Genomic DNA, 10,020 nt, shown 5'->3' with positions numbered 1-10,020 from the left:
TGTCATAACTCTCCACATTCTCTGGATCATTCTTTCTTCACCAGGGAAGACAGTCCCTGATGGCAGCAGTGTTAGGAGAGAGGATGGAGGGGTGAGGATTCTCCTGCCTCCCTCTGCATCCCCCTGAGGATGGGAAACACCAGCCCAGGGACTGAACTGCTGAAATGACAGCATTGAACATTCTGATTGCAGGAGGCCAAGGTGTTAGGAGGTGCACAAACCAAAGAGAGGGATGGGATCCCTCCCTGCTCCCCCACGCCGTTAGTCCGAGAGAGCCCGAGAACTGCCGCACTCGCTGCAGCAGTGCAGTGCAGGCAGCTGCTGTGACACGACTCTGCTGGGAGGGTTGTACTGGGGACCAACCTGTCCCTGAGACAGACCCCTCCTTGATTTCCACCCAGCTTGATTTCTCTGGTCTACCCCTCTTGGACCCGGGCTGTGCCTCAGCCCCTGGGACTGCCCACTGGGGAGAGAGGAAAGACCAATTTGGAAAGATAGCAAGGAGGAGGAGGAGGAGAGGCAGCGGGAAACCCAGCCCACCCTTTGGCTTCCTCCTGCCTCCCTCTAAAACCTGCAGATTCCTCCAGCCTGTCCAAGCGCCTGGAGCTGCCTCAGCCCTGCTGCCGGGACTGCGAGGTATGGCCGAGAGCTCCGCGGTTGCCTTTGCTCTGCTGCTTCTCCCGGCGTGGGGGTCCCACCAGCCCCAGTGTGAGGAGCCCTGGATGCATTCAGGGACCCCCTCCCTACTTCTCTTTCTCCTCTTTGCAGCATCTCTGCTCCTAAATTGAGGCTGTTGCTGGATTCACTGCCAGGTTACTAACCTTAGCGCTTCGGGGGCATCTGACTGTAAAGGTTTAACGTGCCCTAATTTTTCTCTCACCTCCCTTTTCCCCCTCTGGGTTTGCAGTTGTGGGGTATTTGCTCAGCGAGGTGTGTGAGACCAGTGTCTGGGCACATCAAACCAACCTGCAGAGCAAATCAGATCTAGTTTCAAACCGCTCTCGATTACTCCCAGCCCGAGGTGTGTTGGCAGGTGATGTTTTACTCACCAGCCCATCTAGAGGAGGAACAAAAGAGCCGTCGACTTCATCTCAGCGTTTTTATTTTTTCAGTACAACCACTCTTATTTCTCCTGGGGAAAAAGAAAAAGACACTGAACTTTTTGTTCCAAGCAGACTTGGAAACCATTGCAAGTCCTGCTGCCCTGGTTTGCTGAACTCCATCTCGTTAACTCTTAGTGAGACGGAGGTTGCAGGAGAGGAGGAACCGAGCTCTTTTTGGGTGCTTTGTTAAAAAACTTGGAAGTACTTGGGCTCAGTCAGGCTTGATTTTAGGTCCATGTAGAAAAGCCATGGGCTTGTTTCCTTTAAAGGCAGCCGCTGTCCTTCCCGTCCCGGTGATGGTGACGTGCTGGCAGCTCTGCTCTTTGTGTCGCTCTTCTGAAAAAGCTCCACGCCTTTGCATCCAGCCGAGAAAAGGAAACATAACAGGACGGGGGCTGAATTGCCACCCAAACCAAAAGGCAACAGTTTCGAGTCGGAGTGAAATCGGGGGCACCGGGAAGGTCGCCAGTGCTCCGAGCCCTCAGTTACCACTAGCTTGGAACAGCCCAAAAACTCAGCAGCCCTCCGAAAGCACAGAAGTGAATCGCAGCCGTGGGTTAGGTCGGGCGGGCGAGTTTTAAGTGGACAGAAAAGGCTGCAGCATTCCACGCAGCAGTGCAAGCCAAGCTATTGTCTGCCACATCGGCAGGAGCGGGGATGCGGGCGGTGTTGGGAGGGGGAAGAGGAGAAATACACTTTTCAAACTTTTTTTCCAAACTCCTCCTTCCACAAGCCTCGGCTCTTCCATGACTCAGCCCCAGAGGAATGTCGGCTCCCATGGAAACCCTTTCTGGGTCCCATGGTCGGAGGGATGTCGGGGCTGTTATCGCGGAGCGGCTGTGGCAGGGCGAGTCCAGGGAATGCTTTGGAGATGGTTTGCATTTTTGCACCATATGTAGCAGGGGGTTTTGTCTCTCTCTGCTTTGTGGAGCTGTGTGAGACCAGCTCACCACGTCCCCCAGGAGCCAGGGGGACTGCTTGCACCTCACACGGAGGTTCCCAGGCACTGCCCTGTCCCCGCTCCAAACAAAAGCAAAAGCTCAGGCAGGACAGCAAAGTGCTCTCTGTCCTTTCCTTCCGACTGAGTTCTGCAAAGGGCTCATCAGTCAACCCCTGCTTGCAGCCCGGCTCTCATCCAGGCACTTTTCTTGGTACTCTTTTAATTCTTTCCCATTATGGATGCAATTTGCAACCTAGACAAACTCTGACAGCCTCAAGCCAGCCCACACTGGAGTGGTGTGTGGGCTCTTGCCCACCTATCAATAACCCTTGTAAGATCTGCAGCGTATCTAAGTGCAATCAGAGCAGCTCAGGTCCCTGGGAGGGGAAGGGGTTAATACAGCCTTGTGGCACAGACCACACGGGCAGGTGTGGGAGGTAGATTTTTTCCCCTGTATTTTATTTGGAGTATGTAAGTGCATGCATGAGCTAAAGGGAATTTGACTCCCACCTAAACCCAGCTTAGCTTTCTGAGCCTGCACGCTGTGCGTGAGGGGACAGTGCAGGTGGCAGGAGCCAGGCTGGCTTCTGCTCAGTCCTCTGCTCCCCTGGCACCCAGAGCAGCTGCAGCACATCTGGGCAAGGTGGCATCCCTGGCAGCGTGGCCCAGACACGCAGGGGCCTGCTCAGCAGGGAGCTTTGTGGGGACTCACGTAGAAACCTCCAACTTCAAGTGGGACTTTAGCCTTGGAGTGCCTGGCTGAGTAAAGCTCAGAGGGTCTTGCTGGCACAGGGAGGTCAGGGCCAGTCCACGGGGTCCCAGCCCTCGCCTTGTGTCTCTGGGGTGGCCACACTTGGCTGCCCATCTGCACCCTTGAAAACTATGTCCCACGGCAGGGTTTGTAGGCAGAAGCTTTGCCTGGGGCAGTCCTGCCTTTACATTCAGCCCGAGGTGCTGGGGCACGTCAAACCCTGCACAGCCTTGGAAGAGCAAGGAGCAAGTGGAGGGTGGGTGCAGGAGACCCTGCTGCTGGGGCTGGCTGCCTCCTGTGGGGCCAGGCGGGGGTGCAGTGGAGAGCTGAGACACAGGGCGGGGGTTGCCCCACCATTACCCGTGGCAATGCTCTCCACAGCAGGGCCCCTCACCCTGGCTAGCACTGGAGGCAGCTGGGATTGTCCCAATGGCCTCAGGGAGGAGCTGTCAAAGTGGCCAGGCAGAGACTCCTCCCCACGCTAACGTGGCATCCCGAAGGGCTTATGCAACCCTGGCCAGGGCCAGCGCCACATGGGCCACGCTCCATCATCCACGGAGCCTCCTCCAGAGGCTGCACCCCCCTGGTCCTTGTCCTCCCCCAGCCTGCAAAGGTCTCCAGATTGGGCAGGAGGAGACAAGAGGGACCAACAGAACCCAGTGGCACAGACCTTCCTCTGTGCATCACTATGGGGTGTTTTCCCCAGCAAGGGAAACTTATGCTGGTGCTACAGGATTGGGAGAACGATGGCAAAGAGTTGCCAGAGTAGCCTGCTTTGAATTTATGTAGGTGCTGAGGGTCAGTCTCAGATCTCTGTCTACAGCCCATGGCTCTCATTAGGGACATGTCTGCAGAATGCAACGAGCAGCCAGTGCTGGGGGATAGCTCGGGCCATGCTGGAGAGGGGAACCACTGAGGGGGGTCTGTGGGAGCCACAAGACCCTGCTCACACAGCAACTGGGAGCTGAAGTCCCCACTTAGGATGCAAGTGGGCTCAAATGTTAGGAAGGCAGTTCAGGCCATGGGTCTTGCACCCCATGAGTGCCAGGCTGTCTTCTCCACCCAGCTGCCAGCTTTGGAGAGCACCCTCTTGGGCAGCAGGACCACGATAGGTCCACAGGGAGGGAGACTTGCACCACGGGCCAGGTTCTCCTGCCAGAGCAGCTCTGTGCACAGGCCTCCCGAGCCCTTTCAGAATTCAGGACTTTTGTCCACCAGGCATTCAGGAAAGACCATGCCTTTGCAAAACAGACACTGCAATGTCCTCTGTGCACAGGCTCTGCTTCCAGGAGGACGTTGTTTTTCAAATAAACTTGTTTTCCCATCTCCGGCGTGAGACAGCTCTGCAGAGCTTGTTTGCTCAGACTTTTTCATGCTCCTTCTTTCTCCAAACACAACACTGGCAGCTCTGACTGTCTGCTGGCTCCTAGCAAGCATGTAATTCCCTGACCCCAGCTTACTGCATGCCCAGACTTTGAAGTTCAGGGGGTTTTGGAGGCTTGGGGAAATGATCTGAGATGGCCTTGGTCTGAGGCTGGATTCTTCTTAATACCAGCTTCCACATGCACAGCCCTCTCCTCCAGGCAGGGCACTGCCATGGTGCTCCCCAGTGAGCATCACTGAACCTCAGAGCACCTTCCAAAGCAAACAAGCCCCTTGGGAGAAGCCCAGGAGGAGCCTTTTTAAGCCAGGGGATGACAGCAAGGGAGGAGGTGGCTGGCTTCACCAGTACTTTTCCACCCCCTGCTCCCAATCCACCCCTTCACAAGTGAAGAACCAGGGATCTGTCCTGGCAGATGCAGGAGAGCTCTCAGCAGCCTCCAGAGCAAATAAAGGGGAGGGGAAGGGACAGAGTGTACCGAGCAGGAGAGGAGGCAGCTGCTCAGCTGCAGCCTCACAAGAGCAAAGGGGCTGATCCACCCCCCCATGCAGCCCCTCTCACCACAGATCCTCCATCCACCAAAGCAGCCATCCCCACCACCCCAGGAAGCTGCTGCCTTCCGTGCCCTGACCCCTCTTTTCATTGGCTGAGGCACTGAGACTGGAAGAAGGATTTTAACCTCCCCCTTTAACCTTGCTAAATTCAGAATCTCAGCCCAGCCTGGCTGGTGCCCGGTGCCCCGTTTCTGTGGTTTTAGACCCAGCGACTCCCGCGTGGGGAGGAAGGGAAAGGATGCATGGGCAACTCCATATCCATCCACCCAGAAGAAGACACCTTATCCATCCCAGCAAAGCCATCCAGGCTCCCGGCCCCTGGGATTCGGGGGGCTGAGATGCTCTGGCCATGCAGGTGGGGTGGAGAAGGGCGAGCGGAAGGGAGGCAGCGGAAGCCTTGGCAGGGGGACAAGTCCCCTCGCTGGCAGGAGACAGTCTGGGGGTGTTCTGCTCTCCTGGCAGGCGGAAGGGAGAGGGCAGCCCTCGCTGGCAGGAGCAGGATGCCACTGGAATATTAAACGGCCAGCTGAGCTCCCCTCTGCACTCACACAGAGGGGCTCAACGCTGCCAAACAGGAATGAGAGGGGGGGACAAGGACAGGGCGATGCCACCAGCTGCACTCTCCTGGCTTGGATCATGGCTGGTGTTAGCTGGGCTGGCTGCCTGGCTCCTCCTACAGAGTCCCTGCAACAGCCCAGATCCTGAGGGTGCACAGGGCTCCTCGGGCCTCCTGGAGCTCATCTCCCAGCAGGAAGCAACCCCAAAGTGTGTTGGATCCCTCAAACCCAGTATAGGGACCCTCAGGTTTGAGCAGGAAAGGAGAAAACTATAGTAGAGACTCCAACAAGTGGGGGTGCTGGGGATGGGGGACTGGTCCCTGATGCTCCTAGAGATGTCAGTGTCCATCTGGGAAGGGGGTTCCTAAAGGATTTAATTCTCAAGTGCCCTGTCTCACCATCCCTCTGTTATCTCTTTCCTTCCTCCATGTTAATTTTCCCTCTGACTGACAAATAAAATGGTGGGGTTTTATTGCTTGTACCTGGGCCTCATATCAGGGACTTTTAACATGAAAAATGAGGGGGAGAGGAGGGTTTTTGTCAAAAAAAATACCCAGTCCTCCTGTGAAGGAAAGGGGAGCTGCCAGTTTGACTGCAATTTTCCTAAAGACATCTAGGAAAGCAACAAAAATCTGAACTCCCACCATCCCACTTTGCAACATCAAAGGAATTTGTCTTGGAAACTTGATTTGGCTGAAGGTTTTGGCTAGAAAAGGCAGCGTGTGGTTCTGTAATATCAAACAGACAAGGCAGGAAACAAAGAGAACGCCCTTTTCTAGATGTCTGACTGCCAGTGGTGAGCTCAGCCCAGAGCTGAGCAGCACGTAGAGGCCTCCTTCCTTATCTCTCCTTCTCCTCTCCTTTATTCAGGGCTTGCTGAAAGATGAGGGCCTGGATTTTTTTCCTTCTCTGCCTGGCAGGCAAAGCCCTGGCAGCTCCGGTAAGTAGGGAGCCCATGGAGCCCCTCTGCTGTTGGGGTTGTCCATCTGAGGTATCTGAGGGGGATTTGCTTCTATAACAAAAAAAAACCAAAACAAACCAAAAAACCCTGAGGGATGGGGGGCAGCAGAGGGAGAAGAAACCCAAAGGTGGCCCTAATTCCTGTCCCAGCTTGTCTCCCCCCCTTGGAACCATCCTCCTCACGGAGCACAGCTCATGGTCCTTTTCCCCCACAGCAGGAGGCCCTGCCCGATGAGACAGAGGTCATTGAAGATCCTACCACAGAGGTAGGTGACTCTGCTCCTCACCCACCCCTTGGAGAAGCACCTCTGAAGCATGCAGGGGCAATGGGGAGACTTCTCAGACCCCAGGAGCTGGGGCTGACCTCTTGGTGCACCCCCACCAGAAACACCGACCTCTTTTGCAGGAGCCCGTGGGGGCTAACCCCGTCCAGGTGGAGGTGGGAGAGTTTGAGGAAGCCACAGAGGATGTAGAGGAGATTGTCGCAGAGAGTAAGTTGCTCTTCCCCTGACCCTCCAGCAGCAAAGACATCATCCCTTTCCTGGGTGGGGGAGCTTTAGCCCCCCCAAACAGTGAGACATCTTTTGCAAGGGCTGTAGCATGAGGACAATGCCAACCTAGATGCACAGTCAAAAGCAAAAGAGGTGTATGGCCTTTTTCCAGCACTGGATTCCCTGCAACCCTTTTTTTATAAGAGAGAAGCCACTGCATTATGTTGCTCCAGAAAGGAGTCCAGAATTATCCCAAGCTCTAAGATGGGCTTCTAGAAACCCTCACGTGTTGCCAGTGCAGGGAGAGGTGCTGGGGGCTGTCCCTGGTGAAGTGTCTGTCTCCTCTTTGTGCTGAGATGCCCTGGGAAGCTCGTGGGAGGTGAGGATGGGGCAGACTCTGAATTTGCTCCTTGCCCTCCCCTAGACCCCTGCCAGAACCACCACTGCAAGCACGGCAAGGTGTGTGAGGTGGATGACAACAACTCTCCCATGTGTGTGTGCCAGGACCCCTCCAGCTGCCCAGCCACCGCCGGCGTCTTCGAGAAGGTAAGGGCAGAAGCTGCTTGGTGGACTGGCGTGGGGAGGGACCCCTCATGGGACACTGCCAAAGATGGTGGAGGAGACAGAGTGGCAGGTCTCCACCTGGCCTCATCTGTCGGTGACCAAGGAGCCATTGTCCACCCCAGGAAATAAGTTAGACATCTCATTTAGGGGCTCTCCCCGCTGACTGCCCCAAGCCAGGCTGGGCTTTGCTGCCTCTCACGCAGCATCTCCCCACCCTGTGCAGGTCTGTGGCACTGACAACAAGACCTACGACTCCTCCTGCCATTTCTTTGCCACCAAGTGCACCTTGGAGGGCACCAAGAAGGGACACAAGCTGCACCTGGACTACATTGGGCCTTGCAAATGTAAGTGAAGCTATTCCCTTAGGCCAGGGGACCCCTAAACTGAGTACAGCCTCCTTGCCCATGGGCTGAGGGAGAGCAAAGGTCCAGGGCTGGGGTGGGAGGGATCTGGGGCTGCCCGTCCACATGCTGCACTGACCAGTGGGAATTGCTCCCAGTCATCCCTGCCTGCCTGGACACAGAGCTGAGCGAGTTCCCCCTGCGCATGAGGGACTGGCTCAAGAACGTGCTGATCACCCTGTACGAGCGCGATGAGGACAACAACCTGCTGACCGAGAAGCAGAAGCTCAAGGTGAGAGACTGGGGAGGAAGCTGGGGAGCTCACCCCACCAGCAGAGCCCAGCACACATGGGGAGCCACAATGACCTGTGGGCACCCCAGGTAAAGCCCTTCCTGGGGTCCACCCTTGCACCCCCTTGCCCTGCTGAGAAGGTCTCCCCGGCCTCTCCTACTACAGGTGAAGAAGATCCACGAGAACGAGAAGCGCCTGGAGGCTGGTGACCACACTGTGGAGCTGCTGGCCCGTGACTTTGAGAAGAACTACAACATGTACATCTTCCCCGTGCACTGGCAGTTTGGGCAGCTGGATCAGCACCCCATTGATGGGTGAGTTTGGCAGAGAAAGATAGGGGACCCCACCAGGACCTTTTCCTGCCCGAGGACCAGGGTGATTTGAGAAAGTGTCAAGCCTGGGACACTCGTGGGTGGCTGGTGGCAGAGACACAGGCAAAGCCCTATGGAGGGACAACCGCTGCACGTATCTGGCAGGGGCTGAGGCAAACCCCCAGGCTGTGGCCCTTGTTACCTCTGCGAAAGGAGAGGCCCCCCCCAGCCCCAGCTGCTCCCATCTCCCTTCGGTGTGGAGTTTCTCTCTTCTCAGATTTACTGTCGTATGATAGTTCCCTAAAATATCTTAGTCCAAAAGCTCCAGGCTCATTCCAGCAGCTGAAAGAGCAGCTGCTGGCTTAGTTACGAGCTGGAGATGGGCACGAGAGCCACCACACACACAGCCCCTGGGGTGGGGGCAGCCAGCGAGGACCCCCAGCTGCTGGCTATGTATGACTAGCACAGCCAATTGCAAAAGCAGACACCAGTCCTCGACCTTCACCACACTCAGTGGTGGGCACTGGGACAGCAGTCAAACCAGCTGGAGAGCTGAGGCCAGCACCCCTCCCTGCGCTGGCCCCTGCACCCAGCAGAGCATCTCCCCCACCACGGGAGGGCGGCTGGTGCTGGTGGGCAGCACGCTGACCTCGGTCACCTCGGCAGGTACCTGTCCCACACCGAGCTGGCCCCGCTCCGTGCCCCCCTCATCCCCATGGAGCACTGCACCACCCGCTTCTTCGAGGCCTGCGACCTGGACAACGACAAGTACATTGCCCTGGAGGAGTGGGCCAGCTGCTTCGGCATTAAGGAGCGTAAGTACCGAGCGGGGAAGGAACAGGGGTGGGAGGGACACCAAAAAGCACCCCCAGGGCCCCCACTGGGGATGCAGCAATGCCTCACAGCTGGTCCTGGGAAGGGAAGAGGTGGGGAGAGTGGGGAGGAGCATCCCATCAGCAGTGGGACCCTGGCAGCATCCGCCTCCTAACCTCGTCTCTCTCTTTTTCCTTCCACAGAGGATATAGACAAGGATCTTGTGATCTAAGCCCCCGGCTTCCTTCTCTGCTGCCAACTTTGTCTTGTTTTATCCTTCCCACTTCCTTTGGTTCTTAAACCGCTTTTGTTTTGTTTTTCCCTGGGAACAAGGTGCTAATATAGATCTAAACATAGGTAGCAATGGTGCTGAGAGAAATAACAGTCCTCCTTCCTAGCCTCATCTATTACCACTAGATTACTCACCCAGCTGTTTCCACCACGCTCCTACAGCCCCTTTCTCTCTCTGACGTGCTTTTACCATTGACTGTCCCCGTCCTAAACATCCGTTCCGTCTCAATATCCACTCTCAGATCAACTTCTATTAACTTCTCACTAACACCACGTTCTTGGACACGTCAGCGTGGACCCCTCAGCCTATTCCCCACCCCCAGTTGGAGACCAGCAGCAAGGGAAGAGCTGCAGGGTGTAGGAGGATTGGGCTTTTCCAGCAGAGCCGCTGCAGGTGACGTTGCAGCCACCCAGTTCATGCTACAGGGGATGGAGAAGGGTGAGAAAAACAGAGTGGCAGGATTCTTTTTCCTTTTTTGTTGTTTTTTTTTTTTTTTTATTCCCAAGGCTTGAATTTAACAATCATTTGAGACACAGGAAAAAAAAAAAAAGTCTAATTGAATGAATAAATAGGAAAGCACACAGAAATTAAAACCAAGCAGATGAAACACATCCCATCCTGTAAAACCCCCTGAAAAATAAAGGTTTGAAAGTGCTCCGTGCTTTACCAT

General features: G+C 55.7%; 1 protein-coding gene across 2 annotated transcripts; it reads left to right on the top strand.

The window, feature by feature from the left end:
* Positions 1 to 595: 595 nt before the first annotated feature.
* SPARC (secreted protein, acidic, cysteine-rich (osteonectin)) lies at positions 596 to 9,635 on the top strand. Of its 2 annotated transcripts, XM_008946436.1 has the most exons (10): positions 596 to 636; positions 6,157 to 6,226; positions 6,462 to 6,512; positions 6,653 to 6,737; positions 7,162 to 7,283; positions 7,525 to 7,645; positions 7,801 to 7,934; positions 8,100 to 8,248; positions 8,912 to 9,060; positions 9,262 to 9,635. In XM_008946436.1, exons 2-10 carry the CDS (start codon positions 6,170 to 6,172, stop codon positions 9,288 to 9,290), a joined length of 897 nt encoding a protein of 298 aa, XP_008944684.1. In that variant the 5' UTR covers positions 596 to 636; positions 6,157 to 6,169; the 3' UTR covers positions 9,291 to 9,635. The 2 variants fall into 2 exon arrangements, with proteins under 2 accessions (XP_008944684.1, XP_008944683.1); XM_008946435.1 differs by lacking the exon at positions 596 to 636 and having other exon boundaries at positions 6,170 to 6,226; positions 6,462 to 6,524; positions 6,656 to 6,737.
* Positions 9,636 to 10,020: the final 385 nt, after the last annotated feature.

This window comes from Merops nubicus, unplaced genomic scaffold (genome assembly GCF_000691845.1).
Source record: "Merops nubicus isolate BGI_N331 unplaced genomic scaffold, ASM69184v1 scaffold10418, whole genome shotgun sequence".
Classification (NCBI taxonomy): Eukaryota; Metazoa; Chordata; class Aves; order Coraciiformes; family Meropidae; genus Merops; species Merops nubicus.
Note: the sequence above shows the minus strand (reverse complement) of the source record. Positions and strands in the feature narration are given on the sequence as shown.

Coding starts and splice junctions, on each gene's coding strand:
- SPARC (XM_008946435.1), top strand. CDS start 6,170: ATGAGGGCCTGGATTTTTTTCCTTCTCTGCCTGGCAGGCAAAGCCCTG. Junction 8,249..8,911: donor GATCAGCACCCCATTGATGG/GTGAGTTTGGCA, acceptor TCACCTCGGCAG/GTACCTGTCCCACACCGAGC. Junction 9,061..9,261: donor CTGCTTCGGCATTAAGGAGC/GTAAGTACCGAG, acceptor TTCCTTCCACAG/AGGATATAGACAAGGATCTT.